The following is a 22,263-nucleotide window of genomic DNA, read 5'->3' on the forward strand; positions in this document are numbered from 1 at the left end:
GCATGCAATGGGGATGCATGAGTCAAACCAACAGCAAGCGTATAAGTTATGGAGTATATGGGGATACAAGGCTCTTCCAACCTTATCTGTGCTGTGCAGAAAAATCCCTATTCAGCATGGCAGCGTGTGAGAGTATGATTCCAGGAAAATACATGATGAAAGGCAATCTTTTGTTGGCTACAGGGCCTTTTTATTCGCCCCTTACTTATGTAAAAGAACTAAAAGTGGGCTTTTTAAGTATATTTCATTTTGGATTTTTATTTTGGCATGACCTTTTGAAATACATTTCAAATTAACAGTGTAAGAGAAAGTATGTGCTTATGTGTTTTGTTAAATATCAACAAAACAGTAAGTAATGAAATACAGCATCCAATATAATAAACAACAAAAAATAAAGATGCTGTTTGTTTCTATTAGCCTTTTTGTCATGAGGAACAGCCTCTGTATGAAAATAGCAGAGTTAAAAAAGGATTTACAAATATTTTACAAATTAATTTCAAAATCATAACAAAACAAACATAGGTAAAATTAGCACCAGAATGCAGCAAGAAAGACTAACAAAACTGTAAAAGAAGCAAGAAGTCCACCTACCTGGAAATCTATAACTAATTCCTTTCCTTGGTTTCCAATGGGTGAATCTCGAGAGATGGATGTGATTGTGGACAGAAAACTAGAGGACTCTGTAAGGTGTGGAAGAGGGGAAAGATCTTCCAATTGTTCTTTGAAGCCAGCCCCAATGTTATCAACCTTCTCCAAAAAGGTTTGCAGTTCTTTCTGAAAATGTTTCATCCTTGAATTAATAGTGCTTAAAAGTTCTGGTTCATTATTGTTCCCCTTTTTTCCCTCACTTTTTTTAAAAATTTGCTCAGAGGAAGCACTGCTATTTATTTGGATGTTTGTTTCATATATTAAATTGTCTGTATCAATGATAAGACGTTCCATAGCTCTTTCAAGCCTTTCAGCCTCATATTTGATACTGATCAATGATTCTGAGTTCTCTTTGGTCCTTGTTAAATCAGTGGAACACAAGTTACTAACTTCTGAGTGTTTCCCACTCCCAAAACCTGATGTCTTTTCATATAAATCTTCAGAATCACTTTCACCTCCAATAGGTCCTTCTCTCCTTGGTTGAGGTAGATGACTTTCTTCATTGTCATACTCTTTCTTTCCTGTCTCACTCTCAGCATCACTATCTCTGGGACTGCATGTTCGCAATCCTAGGTGAGAGGCAAGGTCATAGCGCTGCACATTAGATAACAGTACACGATTTTCATATTGGAGTTTCATCACCTTTCCACTCAGTTCATTGATTTGCATCCGGGCTGACTTCAGTTCTTCTTGTAAGGATCCGCTGCATTTGGATGCATTTTCATCAAACCAACCAGATTCTTGTCCAGGGTCAAACTTGAATTTATTTAACTCATTTGTTAGCTGCTTATTGTGATCTTCAATTTCAGAGATTGATCTCCTAAGAAGTTCAGCTTCTTCTTCTACAAATTGCAAATGATGACGCAACTCTGCAGCTGATTCCACAGGGTCACCATAAGGTGAGGTAGGAATGCTTGAAACACGTTCCTGGTTAAGACATACTCTTTCATACTGGCATCGCATATCCTCCATCTCAGCCTTAATTCCTCTATTTTCCACCTCTAGTTCTACTAACTTTCTGCCCAATATGTTAGCTTCTTCTTCCACTAATTTTAAACGAAGCTTCAGTTCAGCTTCTCTTGTGCTGGGTGGTCCTCCAGCCTCTCCAATCGGGAGAGGACTTTCCACATCCCCATAGATGGATTTGTACTTTTGAAGCTCTTGTTCCAATTCATCTTTCTCTCTGCTTAGCTTGGCCATCTTCTTACGCATCAGTACTGCTTCCTCTTTGGCAAACTGAAGCTGGCACTTCAAATCAGCACTGTCTTCCTGCAAAGAAAAGCAACAAATATGAAGATAAAAGGAAAAAGACAAACATATTCTGGCCATAACTCTGTAAAGCAACTTTTTCTAGCCTGTTATATTGGATTTCAACACCATCATGGGCATACAAGGACATAAAATTAGGGAAGGTGTGTGTGTGTGTGTATGCACACACATCAGAGGTGGTATTCAGCAGGTTCTGACCAGTTCTGGAGAACCGGTAGTGGAAATTTTGAGTAATTCAGAGAACCGGTAAATACCACCTCTGACTGGCCCCGCCCACATCTATCTTCTGCCTCCTGAGTCCCAGCTGATTGGGAGGAAATGGGGATTTTGCCTTCCCCTGGAGTGGGAAGGGAATGGAGATTTGACAGTATCCTTCCCCTGCCATGCCAGCCAAGCCACGCCCGCCACATCATGCCACGCCCACCAAGCCACACCGACAGAACCGATAGTAAAAAAAATTTGAATCCCACTACTAACACACATGCACTCTACAAAATTCAGTTAAGGAATTGCTAGTTAAATGTTGGTAAAAAATACTTTGCAATAATTTTTCAAAAACTGATAGTCATAATACACATAATACACTAGTCATAATAACACTGAGAGCATATGCACCAAGACAAATTCCTTGTGTCTCCAATCATACTTGGCCAATAAAAAATTCTACTCTATTCTATTCTATTTAAAAAACTATATGGAATTTCATAATTTCCAATAGAACAGAATATATGTAACTCAGAGTTGAACTAAGAGTCTTTGGAGCTCTCTATGCTTCGCTGTTTATCTGCAGACCAGGGGTGAAATCCAGCAGGTTCTGGAGAACCGGTAGCGGAAATTTTGAGCAGTTCGGAGAACCGGTAGCGGAAATTTTGAGCAGTTTGGAGAACCAGCAAATACCACTTCTGGTTGGCCCCAGAGTGGGGTGGGAATGGAGATTTTGCAATATCCTTCCCCCAGGAGTGGGGTGGGTATGGGGATTTTGCAGTATCCTTTCCCTGGAGTGGAGTGAGAATGGAGATTTTGCAGAATCCTTTCCCTGCCACGCCCACCAAGCCATGCCCACCAAACCACACCATGCCCACCAAGCCACGCCCACAGAACCGGTAGTAAAAAAATTTAGATTTCACCACTGCTGCAGACATTTCATTATCCAACTAGGAAACATCAGTGTGAGCGAATGTGAGGTTGCTCATAGCTTCCCAGTTGAAACTATGGTTGAGTCTGTCCACGTGTTGTGAAATTAAGGAGTTTTTATCATGTCTTTTGAATACTAGTCAGTGTTATGGATGTGTTCTGCTAATCTTCTGCCTGCCTGTCCTACATAGTAGTTACTGCAGCCCTTACACTCTATGTTGTAAATGACTCCTGATTTTTTCTTCTTGGGCTACTGGGTCTTTTAGTTTATTTAAGAGGTTTTGGAGGTCTGTGGTTCATTACTGTGCTATGGTGATGCCATGTGGTTGTAATAGTTTGTTGGTTGTTTCTAAGTTATTGATGTATGGTAGTGTAATCAAGCAGAAAACAATACCCCAGTGAAGAGACTATCAAGGAAAAACTGGGCAAGGCAAGCTACTGTATCTAGACAAGGAACAAGCCCAATATTCATACACACTAATAATGTTACCTAGTTGGGATGAATGTAAACCAATAAGTCTAGAGAGCACCAAGGACTCAACGGTTCATAGTCTTATCAGGCATCCTCAGATATCCCATGTCAGATGTTTGTTTTTCAAAATAGGGACAATCTGCTCCACTCTGTGTAGGTATGTTATGAATATAATGCAATATTCATATAGGCACAACAAAGCCAAACTGTTACTTATAATGCAGGTCAAATATCTTTCTGGAATTGTTAATGATATGAACTACTGTAATATTATATGTCATCTATCTTTTGACAGTCTCAACAGATGGCAGCACTTGTTTCATTTTGTCAGGACTGGAAGCTAAGTTGGGTTAGACTGGTTAGTACTTGGGATGCCTGATACCAAAGAATTCCAAAATGGTAAGATAGTCTGAAGAAAGACTAAAGACTAAAGAAAACACTGAGAAGATGACATCTGCAAAATACTTCTAAACTGTTGCCAAGAAAATTGCATAGATGTGTCATGTCTTCTTCAAGAGGCTGTATATTATTCGCATGAAAAAAAAAAGAATAGAAAAAATAGAAGTAAAAAACAAGGCAACATTTAAAAGTGTTACATATAATCTGAATACCTGTTCATTTCTGTTATTATTTGTTGTATTTACTGAAATTTTTATCAAGAAAGCAGTTTCAGAAAGGTGAAAAAAGGAGTTTCTTAAAAAGAGAAAAATTCATCAACAATTGATGTTTAGACTACTAAACAGAGTACTTCGGAGACTTCACTTTAGAAATAGTTTTTTGGCATGTTTATTAAGAGAGCCAGTTTGGTGGACTGAACTAGAAACTGAATTTTAGTCCTATCTTAGACTAAAGCCAACTAGTTGATTTTAAGGCAGTTACTCTATTTCAGTCCCAGGAAGGATCAATGGCAAACCATTTCAAAAGAATGTTGCCAAGAAAACTGCATGGACTTGTCCATGTAATGGCCAGGAGTAAAGACTAACTCAAAAGCACAAAATGTCTGTATATTTTGACTGCCATATTGAAAATGAAAGCTATTACTACAGAATCAAGAAGATAAATCCATTTTTTTATTTCTGTGAATATCTAAAATTTCTTTTTTACTTTCTTTTTTAATTAAAAAATCCTCAATTACTATCTTAGATATGAAGCCAAACATTCAAAATTATTATTACCACTTATAAAACTTAGTATATATACATTATGATAGGTGATAGATGGCAGAGGAGGCATGCTGTGGGTCCTGTCAGGCTAATTATTCCAGCCGGCAAGGCCCAGGAGGAGGGCTTTCTCTGCTGTTGCTCCTGCTCTCTGGAATATCTTGCCGCCCAATGTGAGGTTGGCCCCAACCCTCCTATCTTTTCATAATGGCCCAAAGATGTGGCTTTACGAGTCAGCTTGGGGCCCCAGTGGGGAAACAGCGCAATGGAGGTGTTGATTGACAGATTCCCCCCTCCCCCCTACTCTGCCCCCCCTCCCCATGTGTCTTTGGTTTTAATGTTTGATTTTTATGTTTTAACTTAGATGTAATTCTAAGCGGCCCAGAATTACCGTGTGGTAAGATGGGTAGCCAATAATTTTTATAAATAAATAAATAAAATAAAATATAAATAAATAAATAATCATGGAATGCCAAATGGAAATACATAAGAAGAAAAATGCAAATCCAGTACCACTGAAGTTAAATAAGCAATATAATAAAAGCTCAGTCCAATAAAATGCATAAAGATTAATACAGATTTTGTTTAGAATAATATCAGTCTCATTAATTCAATTTCCTTAGAATTCTGGGATATAAAGTTCCAAATCACATGTGCATCAAAAGAATGGAAGAAATTAAGTTTAAAATAGTTTTTGACTTTATTTACTGTCTTGTATTTTATTTTTCCTATTGATATGAAATAATTTAGCTATTATTTATCTGTTTAGTTCACTATTTGCCCTGTGACATTCTTAAAATGTAGATGTTTATATGTGCATGAAATCAGTCTCCGTTATGAATTATTGTCATTTTTGGTGTTGTATCTATAATATATCTGTTAAGATTTTTTTCTCATTTTGAATATTCACAGAAATAAAAAAATCAAAAGGAAAAAAGTGCTTAATAAATAGAAAATTGTTTTCATATACATAAAACTCAAATGATAATAGCCAATAGCCATGTGCAATAATAGCTTCTTAACTAGTTTTAAAATTATCAAGAAAATTGCTTAGAAGCTACTCATGGTGTTAATAAACCATTTGATAATTTGTTCCATTTCTACCAACAAAACTTAAAAAAACATGTTATTTAAACCTTGCTTGCAGATTGAGTATGAACTGAGACATATCAAGAGCTTAATTCTGGGCACCCACAGTTCCTGCTGCTATCAATAAAACGATGAAAACATTTTTGTGCCATCCTTTTTAAGTGTGCATGCAATGTTTCAATATATGTACATATGGGGTGGGACAATCATGATTTTGTGAGATTGGTTTCATTCCCCCAACAGACATCACTGAGTTTATGTAAATGACATTCCAAATCCAATTCCAAGTTTATATATTTATAACATATAAAATTATATTTGTCTATGTAGAAAAATGTCTGTTTGGATTCAATAAGATTTATTTTCATAGAACCATGTGTGAGATGGCAATCTAAAAACAATTCTGGCATTTCTTAATTTGTGCTTGTCTATCAATACCTGAGAGAGAGAGAGGCAAAAAGGGAAAACACAACAAACATTTGTAAACAGATTTGAAACAAATTCTACAGCAAACATTTTCAGTACAACAAACATGAATGCTATTGATCGCTTACATTAAATCTAGGTCAGTTTAATTTCCCATCTTTTCATGCCCCTAGCCTTCTGTATTGTGTAGATACACAAATAAACATTACATAAGTATACAATAATTGTCAAACTGCATGCTAAATAGGTTTGCATGGTAGGGAAAAAGACTATTAAATGTTACACAGTATGAGAATAACAAATTAATATTGTAAAAGATGCAAATGAAAGCTCCATGCATTGGAATTCAGGTGAGCTTATTTGTTATTAGATAAACCCGTAATGTGAAAATGAGCCAAACAATAAGTGTTCCCCATTTTTAAAAATTCACTTATCAGATTTTGAAACTGATAACAGCAGAATCAGGTTTCTCTTAAAGCTTTCCTATACAGATAATCATTGACCTAAAACAATTTGTTTAGTGACCATTCAAAGTTACAACGGCACTGAAAAAAGTGACTTATGATTGTTTTTTACACTTACTTTTACAGCATCCTCATGGTCACATGATCAAAATTTGGTACCTTGGCAATTGATTCATATTTATGATAGCTTACACTGTCTCGGGGTCACTTGATCACCTTTTGCGACCATCTGATAAGCAAAGTCAATGGGAAAGCACTTAACAACCGTGTTACTAACTTAACAACTGCAGTGATTCACTTAACTGTGGCAAGAAAAGTCGTAAAATGAGGCAAAACTCATTTAACAACTATCTTGCTTAGCAACAGAAATTTTGGGCTCAGTTGTGGTTGTAAGTCAAGGACTAACTGTAATCTTTTCTTCTATTATTTCATTTTCCTGACAGAATTATATAAGCTTAAATTTTAAGATGAGCTGTCTTAAATATGAGACAGAAAAAAGTCATATTCTTAATGAATCTAATGTGATCCTCCAATTTCAAGGGTAGATTATCTGAGAAAAATAGGCTTGGGTTATATTAGTTCTGTCAATATGAATGAATAATCATCATAATAGAGGATGGCAGAGCCAACAGCCCCATGCCCTTATTATATATAGGTTTGTCTGCTCATATAAACAATTCTTTTAGCATACTATATAGTGTATGGATGGATATGTATAAGATGTATTGAATTATTTCTGCCTTACTATACAAAGGACCAGAGGTGAGCATCGCATACTGTAACAACTGGCTCGCCCAGAACCGAAAATGTGAGCGCACGGCATAGAAAAACGGTCATTATATAGGACAGGATAGCGCCAGGGTGGGCGGGCCAGCTGCTGGTCAGAACTACCGGTTCGCCTGAACCAGTCTGAACCGGCAGCAGCCCACTACTGCAAAGGGCTCTCAAAACAGGGCTTTCTATTCAGACACCAGAATCGGAAGAGTGCATGTGCATGGACACAGCTTGACTCTCAAATAACTTGAAATATATATTAGATGCATACATGATGAGAAACGCTCAATATGAACAAATTAGGGCTGCAGTGCTAAAGCTGTGATGAGGCTGAAACTTAATCACAATCCCATACATAAAATATGTATATATTTTATATATTTGATTAGATGGGTGATACAAACAAAAAGACATAATATCCCATTACCATGGTTTTTGGCCAGGCAGAATACACTTACTGGAATGTCAGCAAAATGAAATGGCAACATAGCTGTTGCCCAGGAAACTGGATCAGTGCCAACATTCCTACCTTATGCTGAAGAAACAGTTTTCTTTGTGTTCTGACCGCTGCTTGGCATTTTCCAAGAAGTTCCATTCTGCAACTCTGCTGAACAGAAACTTTTTTTTCAATAAAACTAAATGCAGAAAGAGTGCAGTTCTATTTCCTCTGTTCTACATGTTCTTGTAGTAGATCCTGGAGTAATCCAGTATAATTCTGAGTTGTACAGCAAGCTTAACAAGTAGCAGTATATTCATGTTCAAAGAACAACTCTGATAAGGGTTGCAAACTCTTCTTACTATCAATGGATTGCATCAATGGATCATGTCCTTCTTATTGCATCAATGGATAATGTCCCAGCAGACCTATTTAGGATGACTCATTTTCATTTGAGGACTGAGACTCAGCAAAGTCTACATCAGGCTGAAGTGAGAGTTTCAGGCAACATTTGCCAATAAACTCGCTCAAGTCTTAACTCCTCATAGGCAGGAACAATAGAGTTAGCAGAGGGAGAGTCTTGTGATGTAATCTGGAACTCATTCTATCCTGTAAGTAAATGTGGTACTAGGCCACATTTGGTACCAGGCAGAATGAACATATGAGCCACAACCCATGCTTCTTCAAAATTTGGGGGCATGACTGCCTGGATTAGAGTGTGATCAATACTGTTAGGATGGTACCACTGACTTTGAAAGAGATGGTGGTATGCCTCTCCTGAAGAGGCCATCCCTAGAGCCGGCTATGTTAGAAACCAACCTCTGCAACTCCTTTTTGTGGAAGATATAAGGAATGTTAGTGCTCCTACTGAAAAAATCCCAGAGAAACAAATTATCTGGATTATTTCCAAATTCTGGAATCAGGTCTAGGTTTGAAATAGAATCACATTGGCTGCACTGTTGGATGACTTAACTAGATAGCCTGGCATCATTCAATATTCTCAATCTCTGGGCTGCTTATGAGGGTTAGATATTGTTACAGATATTGTTGTACAGTGAGTCTGCTTTTTCCTAAATGTGTGGTTCCAGTGGGTGATAGTAGGGAAGAAAGTTCTATTGACCATTCCAGTGTGGTATGCCACAGAATTCTCCTCTTGCTGTCCAAGCTGTCCTCTTTCTCTTGCTGTCTAACTGTTTGGTGAAACCATCTACCAATCTAGGATGAGGCATCATCAATATGCCAATGATATCCAAATACTTTGTTTATTTTTACCTCAAAGATGCTTTTTCAAATGGCAACTGGACTGTTTTTATCTTTGAGGAAGAACAAGAAGAAGATCTTTTGCTTCTAATCCAAGAAGCTTCATCGGTTCTGGCAGGATGAAGGGAGCGATAGAAGGATTAATTCTGACTGGATGAAGGGAGGGACTGGAAGGATCATATTTCTTTTCAATCATCTGGTTGTTAATATCTCCCTGAGAGCTCTTGAGGCCAATGGGGATTTATCTGTGCCCTCAGGATTACTATCAAGTGCAAATGGGGGTGGAATATTCTTGCAACTTCTTTGCCAGCCCACTGGGTACCATGTGCTCCTCCCCACCCTGTCATGGATCACTTACCTACCTATGGAGTATCTCCAGAGCTGAAGATGTTGGGGTAGGAAAGAAGAACAGGATATGCCATGTGGCAAAAAAGCGACTGTCTTTTTCTCAGACACAAAGCTGTTTTCCTTAGATCCCAGGTGCAGTGCCTGGTGGCTGCACTGACCTGGCCCACTGTGAGAGGCTCAGCCATTTCTGATGATGGGGCCACTGATCCGGCTGTTTAAGAACTGTTGCTGGAAATATGCAGAAGGCACATGTGGTGCCACCCAGACCAAGGCAAGACAAAGTCTGCAGAGAGGCAATAGATATCACGTTCTTACACTTCTGTCCTCCATGCAAAAACCATTTTTCCAAAGAAGACAGAAGCATGTATACGAATGGAAGATCTAAGGAAAACATCTTTGTGTCTGAGAAAAAGATGGGCGCTTTTCTGCCACATGGCCCAACCTATTGTCCTTTCCTACCCCGACATCTTGAGCTCTGGAGATCTTCCAAGGTAAGTGAGCGATCGGTGATAGGGTGGGGAGGAGAAGACCCAAGCAGCTGTGAGATCTAAGGGGTGGGAAGCGGAATGTGAGCTATCTCAGTGGATGTGGGGAGGCTTTGGGTGGCCAGAGGCAGGTATCTTGTTCCTGCATTAGGCCCCCTGTGGTCTTCCCGACCATGAGGAATCCCATGTGCACTTAACGACCCACACATTTCATTAATAAATGCATTGGGAAGAGGAGGAATGGGGCTCGTTCATTTAACATGGTTCAGTTAATGTTACGGCCGTAATGAGCAGATTCCTTTACGGTAGTAACTCAAGGATTACTTGTATACAAAGGGGAGTCAGAAATCTGTATAAAAGGGGAGAAATTAATTGTTTTCAAATTATTATTTCTTTTTTCATTTTTAACTTTTATTAAATGTTAAATCAACATACACTCAGAGTCACAAGTAATACATAGAGACCAAAATTTTGGTCACATAACTATTATTCTGATATGATATGCAATGGTCTTTTTTTTATCTTACACTCAATGTTGGATGAAAAGTTAAATAATTTTTCGCTTGCAATATTATATCCTAAAATTATATTGATGAATACAGTATTTATAATTTTTTCTTATTTTCAGTACTTTAACCTTTCTAAATAATAGAATGTTCATAGTTTATAATTTTTATACAAGTATTGTTGCATTGAAATCTTCATTGAAATTATACAGTGTATCAAGATTTATAAAATTACAAAAGGGGAAAAAACAATTGCTACGAAGTAAGAATTTATGCATCTTCTCCCTTATATGGAATGCACTATTTGATCAAATCTCATGAAATCTCATGGTATGTGTATGTCATGGTATGGTAATCCATTTGAAATATTACAGCACTGTATATTGGCTGTATATCTTGGCAATATAGTTCAACAATGCTGTTCAGTGGAATGTATGAGTAAGAATGTTTCCAGCTGGTAGTGCAAGTCCACAGAAATTTTTACTGTTGAGGAATAAAAGCTTTCTAGGAAGCTGTAATATTTTTTTCTCACTAAGTAGAAACCCAGTCCTTAAACCCCAGCTATTTAACAGTATTACTATGAAAACTGAGTGAGGAGGAAAAAATTACAATTACTTTATATTTAGTTGAAGAAAGAAAGAATATCAGGCTTCAGAAACTTAAAACCTAAGTCCAAGTGGGTCAACATGGATGACCTCAGTGTTCCATTTGAACAACAGAAACTCATTTTCCTGAAATCACAAGTATTTTCCTGGGAAAAAAATGCTATAGACTCTAAAAGAATGACACACTATGTGTGTTTTTTAATGTGTTAACTACATTTGGTATTAAGATAATCGTTAGCATATAATTCTGACACAATCTTTCTGCTCCAAATATTCTGACACAAGGTTATGTTTTTTTTTATATTTTTTAATTTTTTTGCCTCTATCTACAAAAAGAGTTATCAGATCAAAAATTTAGATTTTTTAAAAATAAACATTTCATATAAAAATATTATATTCTGAAAATGTATTATATGTATCTGATTACGAATGGTTACTTCAGATAACATTGTTTTACCATTGACATATATATTGTTGGGAACAATACCTGAGCGAATGCCTTCTTTTCTTTATGAATATCCCTGCTTCCTCTTCTCTTCAGTGAGTTCTGAAAGAACAGAGAATGTATAATAAACAAATTTTAAGAATGCACACAAGAGTCCAAAAATAATAATGTAAAGTTTTTTGACACTATCATATCAATAATTAACTGCATGGCAGTCATTAATAAAAAATATATGCATTTTAGATTTTTCTTGAAGCATTAGGTCAGGACTGTCAAATTCCCAGCCCATGGGCTAGATGCGTCATATGCTGGCCACGCCCATGCCCAGTTTAGCGAAGGGGGAAAAAGTCCCGATACATCACGTGCAGAGGTGGGCTCCACCTCTGGGCACTGTGCAAAAATTTAACAACAGGTTCCAGCTGGTTTGACTGAGAACCGGCTAATCACACCACTGGCTGGCCCCGCCCATCCCGCCTCTCCAAGTCACTCCTTATCTCACCTTGCTGGTCTTGGCCATGGCATAGTAGCTGCTGTTCTCTGGCTCCCTCACTCCCTCACTTGCCTCGACCATGTGGCCCCCACAGCCCAGCCCACTTGCCTGCCTTCGCACTGGCCTCCCATGTGGCCCAGCTACCTACTGAGGCTTCCTTTGCCATTCTCCACTGCCTCCCAGGTGGCCCAGCTACCTGCCTGTCTGGTTAGCCTTCCTTTGCCTGTTTGCTGGCACAAGCAGCCTATTACAGGACCTTCCTAGGGCTCCCCTGGCCTCTTACAGGCCGAAATGGAAGGTCATTGGCCCTGATCCACCCTCCCAGGCCCTGTCCAGGCCTTCCTAGGGCTCCCCTGGCCTCTTACAGGCCGAAATGGAGGGTCATTGGCCTCGATCCACCCTCCCCACTGCATTTCCCATGGCTTTACTGTACTTACTTTTCGAAGAGCTGCAGAAGAGGCTGAGCCACAAGGCAGGGAAGCCAAAGTCTTTTATTCAGAAGCTGGCGAAACTGTAAGAATGTGAGATGTAAAGAAAACAGCTTTCCCCATCTGAATAAAAGCTTCTCTGCCATAAGGGCCTGCAGGCTTAATTTTTACCCAGTCTGGTCAGGCTTAGTTTGGGCCCAGTCTGCATTCTGCTAATTGGCTAATTCAAATGAGCAGCTTCAGGGATTGGGGCATGGCAGCTAATCAACAAGGGCCTTGCAATTGAGCCCAATGAGACAAAGGAAGCAACCTCCCCTTTTATTGGCTGCTGCTGTTTCTGCCTCAATCCCTGAAGCAGGAAGCTGCTGTGGCCCAGTCCAGGCCTAGGCTTGCTGGACACATGGCCCCAGCCTAAGTCTTTTACTCAGAAACTGATGAAAAAGTTTTCCTTAAATTTCACGTTCTTACAGCTTCACCATCATCTGAATAAAACACTTTGGCTTCTCTGTCAGTGGGTCAGCGTCTTCTGGATCTCTGGAGATCTTCAAGAAAGTGAGATCTTCAAAAAGTAAGTAATAAAATAGTAATAGCAATAACACTTAGACTTATATACCGCTTCATAGTGCTTTTACAGCCCTCTCTAAGAAGTTTACAGAGTCAGCATATTGCCCCCAACAATCTGGGTCCTCATTTTACCCACTTTGGAAGGATGGACGTCAACCTTGAGCCTGGTGGGATTTGAACTGCTGAACTGCGGCTAGCAGTCAGCTGAAGTAGCCTGCAATACTGTACTCTAACCACTGTGCCACCTCGGCTCTAAATGGCATGATTAACATTTCCATTATTTTCAATGAGAAGTCAAGGTAATTAAGTTAACATGAATGTAACCTATTAAGATTATGTTTAAAAATATAAAAGAACTATATGTTAAAAATGTCCCTGGTTTGCAACTAAATCATTTATGTCCATACTTTGATTTTTGTAGCAAATTGTACATTTTTGTTTTTATAAAAGCAAAATGAATATTCATTGAGAATCAATCTGTTTCTTCAAAGTAGTTCCTTTCTCACCATCCTCTAAAGCTCTACTCCTTACTGATTTTTCTTAATAATTTGTCTATTTAGAACAACATAAAGGAAGGGGGGAAAAAAAGGCAAAAGAATTCCTAAGGGAGCAAAATCCCTATAATTATATAGAGACCCTACAGTGGTCTCTAAAGTGGTCTTATTACCACAGTATAAAGCTAGTACAATGACTTTAAAATACAGCTATTACTGTTTCCAAAAAGTATATACTGGTACTTGCTAAAAGTTTAGAAGGTATCTATGTTAACAGACAGCTGCTTCCATTAGCAGAAGAACACTTTCCAATATAGGGGGAAATAATCACAAATCCAGCAAGTTTTTATATTTGCTTGAGAGTTTGTGAGAAACCTTTTGTTAATGTTAGAAAGAGACTTCACTGAACAACTAATTTAGTTTTGTCTTCTTGTAGTTCTTGAAATCCATGTCACAGAATTCAATGTTTCAAAAGTATTCATATTATTTTAGCCATTTTTGACATAAAACTGCCAGATTTAAAAACTTTGTTTAAACATTTCATGGAAAAGTCTTTTTATAATGCTACTATTAAGCATTATACATTAGGCTTGTCAAATTTCTTGTTTCTGATCAGATTGTATTTCATAATGCTTCAAGTGTATAATGGCTTATTTAATTATATTAACAGAATAGATATCAATGAAAATTATAACTTTATAGCAAAAAAAAAAAAAAGTAAATCCATGGGAAATGGGGTGGGGAGGAGTAAGTGGAATCTGAGTTGCTAACAAAGCAGGCCCAGTCTGTGGAGACCCAGTGGATGAGAAAGGGGAAACAATTGTGGGGACCCCAGGAGAGCATGAGGTATCTCAGTGGATTGGGGGAGGCCTTGGATGGTCTGCTCCAGTATTAGGCCCCACATGCTGTTCCTCGGCCTGAGATACCTCATGTGCATTTAAAGACCTGCACATTCGATTAACAAATGCATTGGGGAAAGCAAGGAGTGATCACGTTCATTGAATCACATGATTCAATCAAACGAATGCCCAGGTTACAAATGTAATTGGCAAGCTCTATTACATCTGTAACTGGAGGATTACCTGTATAATGAGAGTGAGTGGGGGTCTCAGGGAAATCCTGCCTTAGCACCACATGAGTCCTGTGTCACGCCCACCCTGGCCATGCCCAGCCAGTCACATGACCAGCCAGCCATGCCCAGCCAGCCACGCTCACCCAGCCAGTCATTAGGGCAGAGAACCAATTGTTAAAAAATTTGCAGCCCACCACTGCTCACACGACACCAATGACGTGAGTTTGACACCTCTGCATTAGGTCATAATAACAAAAACAGATATAATCTTTATCCCAATGTAGCTGGAAAAACCATGTATTTCTAGAGATCTTACAAAGAAAATGAAGCAAATTTGAATGCACTAGTATCCAACTTTTATAATTCATAATTTATGAATTTATAAATATTGTTTTTTGTTTTTAAAGAGAAATGAAGGAAAGAAGCATATGATGTAAGTCTTCTGAAGGATTCAGGAGTGTTGATGAAACTAAATTCTACATGCCTAGGAATCAACAGCATTTTTAAAAAAAATATGCAGGAGTAAACTTAAATTTTTTTTAAAAATGCTAATTTTCTGCCACTGAAGAGAAGGCTGCACCCACTAGGAACAGCAGATGGGCTGATCTTACTTCCCCCCCACTCTTCCTTCATCATTTTACTTAATGCATTCAATCTAGCTGCCATTTGCTTCTTCCCCAGTCTGACAGGCTCCAGGGCTGCCTGGCTCCATTCTGTCTGATAAGGCTATGAAATACCTGATGCCTTTATGAACATGGATAGTCTGCATTTTTTTGCATTGAAACATAAATATCAAAACAAAGCTGACTGGGAACTAGATTGATACTTTCATTGCTTCAACCACTTCCAATATCGTAGCAATAAAATTTCCATCATGGGGGGGGGAGGTATTAAAAGGGGTCTTCATTCTTGAATAGTTTTGAAATCACTGGATTAGAGGAAACTATGCTCATTAGTATATTTCGTATGTTTGGAAATTCAACACAATCAACTAAAATTTTGTTACTTCCTATTTAATTATATTATCATTTCAATTACTCAGAATGCTGAAGATTATAATTTATCTGCTTTTAACAGCTCTAATCAGCTTTTTACTGGTTACACATATGTAGTGTAACATAAGCTTGAATTATTATATGATTTATTTCTTCAAATTCCAAATGAAATCTGCTTTAAAGCTCATTGTGATTTGTAACTGCTTGAACAGTTACTCCTTGGTTAACAACCATTCTGTCAGGCTTTGATGCTATCTCAAAATAAATGAACTTCCAAACTGCCAATCTTTAAGGAAATTTTCTCTTTATTCGAGTACAGTAACCGGATCCTGGCTCTTCGCGGTCAATACTGACCTTTGCCCCCCCAATCCCTCCCTTTCTGATCCCCAATTCTCTGCTTCTCATTGGCTATCTTCCAAGTCACTCTCCTGATTCCTTTTCCCGTCAATTCACAGGAATGCTTCCCCCCTCCTCATCTCCAAGGAGACCAAATCTTCAAAGGGATTTAGCAGGCAAAAGTTCAAGCTTCATTCTCCCTTTTCTATGTCAGCGCTGAGACGCTGACACATTCATTCAGTTAATGTTTGAAGTTAGGGTTGTTGAGTGTTCTTGAAGTTCCAACTGTTCAAAAATTTACCATCACGTAATTGTGATGCTCAGCAATCAGCTCTTAACAATGATTGTAGCATCCTATGGTCATGTGATCACAATTCCCAACCTTCCCCACTGACTTCCCACAAGCAAAGTCAATGGGGAAGCCAGCAGGTAAGCAGCAAAGTCAATCAGGAAGCCAATCTTCCCCAACCATACAACCTCCCTGAGCACCACTGTGCTTCACTTACCTGCCTGCTGGTGACCCACCTAGAACTTTCATCTTCCTGCTGGCTTCCTTACTGAGTTTGACTGTCAGAAAGCTGCAGGAAGTTGTGAGAAGACATGTTTGCTTAATGACCCACAATCCTCACTTAATGATGCAATCGGGACTGCAGGGATTGCCATTGCTAAGCAATGCGGTCATGGGACTGGATAAGATCAAAGACCTAATATCTAATTATCAAGATTTATCAAATCTTTATTTTATTCTCACAATCAACTAGGGTGGAAAAATAATTGTGGTCAAGGGGACACACCTACTTTGTTTCCCTCCTGGGAAAACAGTTTGTTTTGAGTGGGGCCTTTATATTTATTAGGAAGATTTCTTTTGAGAGTTTGGAGATTGTTTTCTAAAACTGTATCAAGCTTATTTCAGAGTTTCTACTGCAGTTTTAACAATTTTACACTGTTTCCCATATGAAAGCACTTATGCCAGCAGTTCTTAGCAGCCATACGCAGAGGTAATTATGTGGGCTTACATACATAAGATTCAACTTCTTCATTTTTGTAAAAAATGAAATGCTTATGGAAGTCGACATACCTATAAAATTTGAAAAAGGAACATTCAACTTCTTTGTCTAAGAGAGAACTAGAACTTAGATATCCCTGTTTGTCATCTTTAATCACCTTAATAGCCATGCCATGTTGGCTCAATGTCTGCATTACTAATCTATAAATTTTATTCTTTTAATTATCTATATAAGCAACTGTTGAATCATTGAAATGAGCACAAGAAAAAGAGCTACAGCCATAGGACAAAACTGTGTCTCAATATTGATATAGATAGGAAATGTGTCATACTGAGTAATGCTCCCTTGTCAGATGAAGCACTTATTAACAAATGACTCCTCTATACAGGATCTTTTTTTTCAATTCCAACTTTTTAGGCATTCTTATTTTACGCCTTTGCTTTAATTTCATATATCAAAGGAAAATAACAAATCCACAGACTATTGTGGATCATTAATTAGCTTTCAAAGAATTGTCTGGTTCCAAAATTTGGTGTAGCTGTACTATCAAGTTAACTTCCTTGATGCTTCTACTCCTTTGATATTTCCCAAAGCAGAGCTACAATTTCATTAAAGACAATCATATGAGCCCATGACCTTCAATTGACCCTTAATACCCTTTAAAAAAAGACTCAACTGCTTACTGGCAATTCATTGCAGTGAAATAAGAAAAGCAGGCTGAAATCCAGATCCACCATGCTTATATATAAAACAGATTGTACCAAATACAAAACTGGAAACAGTTACAACAACATTTAATAAAATCTTTACCTAAGAATAAATTGGCTTGTATCAAGGAAGTCAGCACTAGTGATATTACAAATATTATTAACAGAAGCATCTTACACAATTTGGCAGGGGAGATCCAAAATCCCACTAACATCAATGAGAGTTGGGAGTAAGGAAGACTATAAGAGTTCAGTTTTTTAAGAAATTATTTCAGCATATAGAATGATGATCTAGCTTATTAATTTGAGTAGCCCTTAATATATATTCAGTATTTTATAATTATTCTTGATTAACAATTTTATAAATTTTGATAATATTTACTAGCATTGTTAATTGTTCTGGTCAACGGATTTATACATATTTTATATTGATTTTCTCAATAACTATAATTAAAGAGTTCAGTCATGGTATTCAGAAAAATCTAGGCACAATTATTTAAAATTGTTAAAATTCTTTCAATAAAATAACATTTTTTGCCTTCACAACTTTGTCCAAAGTCAGCCAATGAGTTTCACAGCTGAACAGAGATCTGAGCATGGTATATATATTCTTTACCTTCAAACATTATTTGGACACCAATTTGCCATTCTTCTCTAATAACACTTAAAGAAGCAAATTGCTGACTGAATGCATATGTGTTTATTTATTTATTTATTTATTTATTGGTTCGATTTATATGCCGCCCTTCTCCGGAGACTCAGGGTAGCTTACAATGCGTTAAGCAATTGTTTATTCAGAAGCTTTGTTTATTTTAACATTATAGACTGTAACTTTGATTACATTTAGTCATAAAATAGTATATACTTGGTTTCTTTTATTCAAAGAAACCAAACACTTCTAACTGTGCTGGCACATTAAGACAAAACAATATATTGTTAATGCAAAACAATGTATCATAAAAACAGAAAAGACAGAGTTCTAAAATAAAAATGAAAACATAAAAAACAATCTAATTCATTTTCAAAGTATCTATTTTCAGTGTAAACCTATGAATTAAAGTTTTAGATCTAAGTGCTATTGCTATCTATAGACAATAGTTCAGTTTTTCCAGACTGACATAACTGCTTCTTGCTATGTAATATTAGAAATTCTGAGAGGCGGAATAAACCATTATAATCCTCTTTGCAGAGGACATGTCTCAGATAATCTTTATAATCTACTTTTATTCATCTATCCAGGTACAGTACTTCCTACAACAAGAAGAATATTGCAACTCTATTTGCACTACCTTGTTTGGCTATATTAATATTTGTCCAAATCTCATAGCACAAATGAGCCAGAAATAGTTTCAACCTTCTACCAATGAAACTTAAAAGGGGTTTCTATATAAAAAATATGAATTCAAATAAAACTGCAGACTTCCATCTCTTCTAGAAATGTAAAACACGTTTGTCCTGCGGTCCCTAATGAGACATTCCTGGAAATAGAATAGGTGCAATAGTGGGGAAGAGGAGAAGGAGTCACATCTCAGGAGGACTAACTGGAAAAAAAAACCAATACAAAAATCTTGGATTTGAAATTGTAGTCTTAATGTATGACAAAATGCTACAATTTCACAGTACTTTTTTTTCTCAGATGCAAGTACTAGTTTAAAGCGAGCTAAAACGTTCAATAGCTATCATTTTTAAAAAGGGAAAGTGGTTAGCTTGAATATTTTTAATAGTACAAAATTCTATATTAAACTGACAATGTAAACTAAAATAAATAATTCTTTAATTTTATCAAAAAAACCAAATAATGGTGCTAAGATGGGTAGCCAATAAAATAAAGAAATAAACAAATACATCCATCCATCCATCCATCCATCATATGGTACATAAATATTTTATTTAAGCACTAAGCCTGTGAATTAGAGTTGATGTAAATTATATATGCTATTTTTTTCTGGCACCATTCTGAGGTTTTTTATAGTTCTCTGTACTCTGTCAATCAATTTAACTGTTTCAGAGCTTTTTATCAAGGGTCTAAAATAGATATCATACCCTGCATAAAGTAAGAATTCTGTGAGTTCTAATGACTCAATATTATTATTTCTTTCCTGTTTCTCTTTTCCAGCATATTGTAACTCAGTTCATGAAGCTACATGATTATTTTTGTTAAACTAAACATATAATGTGAACTTATAACCGCCACACATTTTGAAGAATATCTAAATTAATATCACAGATAGTCCTCGATTTATGAGAGGTCACTTAGCAACCATTCAAAGTTACAACAGACACCCCAACAGTTACTTAAGATCTAGTCCTGAAGTTAAATCTCTGCAGTTTGCCCTTATGATCGATGGGAGAGACACTGCAGAACACGCACACTTTACCTATTCCCCCCCACCATCCTGCCCCGCCAGGTTCCCACAGGCACTGGGCTTGCTTTGCCATTCCACTGGGTTCCACAAACTCCTCTCCATCCCAGTCTCCATTTGCTCATTTATCTTTTGAAGATATCCAAAGCTCAGGAATTTGTGGTAGGAAAGGAGGATAGGACAGTCTGTTGCTGGATCACATGGCACAATCAAGGAGAAGTCCTGCTGTTTTTCCTTTCATCGCTAGTTTCAGCTCTCCCAACATTAGTTGCTAATGCTGGGGGACTAAGACTAGCATTGAAAAGAAAACCATTTTCCTTGCTAGTACTAGCCTTAGCTTGTACTAAGTAGGGCATTAGTAGGGCTATCGTAGCTAACACTAGGGGGAGCTAAGACTAGCATTGAAAAACTGGGAGGTCCTTTCCTGCTAAGCACTAGCCTTAGTTCCCCAAGCATTAGCAGCACTAGCGTAGCGGAGTTAAGACTAGCAATAAAAGAAAACCAGCAAAGTTCTTCTCTTCAATGATGCCACATGGCCCTGCAACAGAGTGGCCTGACCACCTTCCCTATCCGGACCTCCTGAGCTCTGAGGATCTTTAAAAGGTAAGTGTGTAATTGTGATGGGGTGGGGTAGGGAGTAGGCCCATAGGCCTGTGGGGACCCCAAGGAGAGGGAGAAAAACATGACGTATTTCAGAAGGTGGAGACCTTGGGAGGCCCAAAGTAGGTGGGCCTGTACCTACCTCTCAGGCTCTTCTCCACACCTGAGGCATCCCATGCTCCACTTAACGACCCACATGTTTGCATTGGGAAGAACAGGGATTGGGGGGCAGGTTGTTACTTGAGGCAGTTCAATTAATGTTTGTCCTAATTTCCAATCCTAATAGTTAGGCTTCATTATGATCATAATTCAGTGATTACCTGTATCTTATGGTTAAAACATACTGTACATATTTTTCTGATCTAACAAGAGTTTCATATGCCTTTAATTATGTAAGAGGGTATATTGATAACTAAATTGCTTCTGACCATGAATGAGTTTCTCTGCTCAACACACAGAGATTACCAGATCAGGGTGTGATTCATACTGGTGCACAGCATGGGTTAAAAGATTGTTTTAGCCTTTTCAATATAACTTGAATTTTAGTCTCATACTCTATTGATAGAAAAGATTTAATTATTTCAGTTGGCTCCTTTTTGGCAATACAAATAGTCACACTATGTTCAGTGGGTCAAAGATTAGAGTAGGGGAAAGAAAGGTTAAGCAATCCTATCCTGGAGGACTTATACTGGCAACCAGTGGAAAAACAACCATGAACAATAATGTGCTCAAGATACACAAACCTAAGCTAATGTATATTTTGGCAACCAAAAACAGTTCAGGTAAATTAAAATAGAAGTCTTTTTTGAATCAAGCTTAGTTCCTGTTGATTGTATGAACAATACGTAGGGAATTTCGACAACAGCTGGACAGCAAATTCCCATTCCATTCTTCCAGGAACTTTATCCCCTATACTAATATTTTCAGGTAAACTCCTATCCTTCTGATCTACATAGCTTTTCTAGGTCAGCCAAGGTTATCCAGATGCTGCCACTGAAATGAGCTAAAGTTCAGCCAACAGGAATCATGAGATTTCATGAGATTTGATCAAATAGTGCATTCCATATAAGGGAGAGGATGCATAAATTCTTACTTCATAGCAATTGTTTTTCCCCTTTTGTAATTTTATAAATCTTGATACATTGTATAATTTCAATGCAGATTTCAATGCAACAATGAAGTGTAGTGATTGGAGAAGTAAAGTATACAGGATGAGAGAGGTTTAGGTGAAAAACAATCAGCTCAGTAAGTATCTTAGATGTAAAAGTTGGTTACCACATTAATAAATTCAAGAGGTCATTGTGTAAATAGCTAGTTGCAAATTCTTTACTGTTTCATTTGAAGTCTCAACCTGTTATACATGGAATATTGCTTCTAAATTAAAAATACTTTAGTCCATCTCAATAAATCTTATAAAAAAGAACTTTGTAAAAATTACGCTTGCAAAAAAAAAGTACTTTTAATGTTGCAGCTACCAAAGAGGGTGACATTAGACAAACCACCATTTTTTTTGGTAAAACCTACTTCCCACATATCACCTTGAAGACTAAACTAACTATAATTTCTCCCTGACTCCAATTATACATTTACTCAGAACCATCACTGTTCTTTTGGTTGAATGTAACACAAGCTTGATTGCATGTTATGTGTAGTTTTATTAAGTGATCAGAGTCAAAGCCCCAGCTT

General features: G+C 37.4%; 1 protein-coding gene across 2 annotated transcripts in view; it reads right to left on the bottom strand.

Annotated features, from left to right (window-relative positions):
- Positions 1-22,263, bottom strand: part of MTCL1 (microtubule crosslinking factor 1) — a 101,484-nt gene that overhangs the window by 38,041 nt on the left and 41,180 nt on the right. For both annotated transcript variants that reach the window (XM_034429477.3, XM_034429478.3), the window contains exons 4-5: positions 11,564-11,623; positions 592-1,917 (exon numbers count right to left, since the gene is read on the bottom strand). In XM_034429477.3, coding sequence (XP_034285368.2) covers positions 592-1,917; positions 11,564-11,623 — 1,386 coding nt within the window. The remainder of the gene's footprint in view (positions 1-591; positions 1,918-11,563; positions 11,624-22,263) is intronic.

This window comes from Pantherophis guttatus, chromosome 3 (assembly GCF_059756535.1).
Source record: "Pantherophis guttatus breed Tessera chromosome 3, ASM5975653v1, whole genome shotgun sequence".
Classification (NCBI taxonomy): Eukaryota; Metazoa; Chordata; class Lepidosauria; order Squamata; family Colubridae; genus Pantherophis; species Pantherophis guttatus.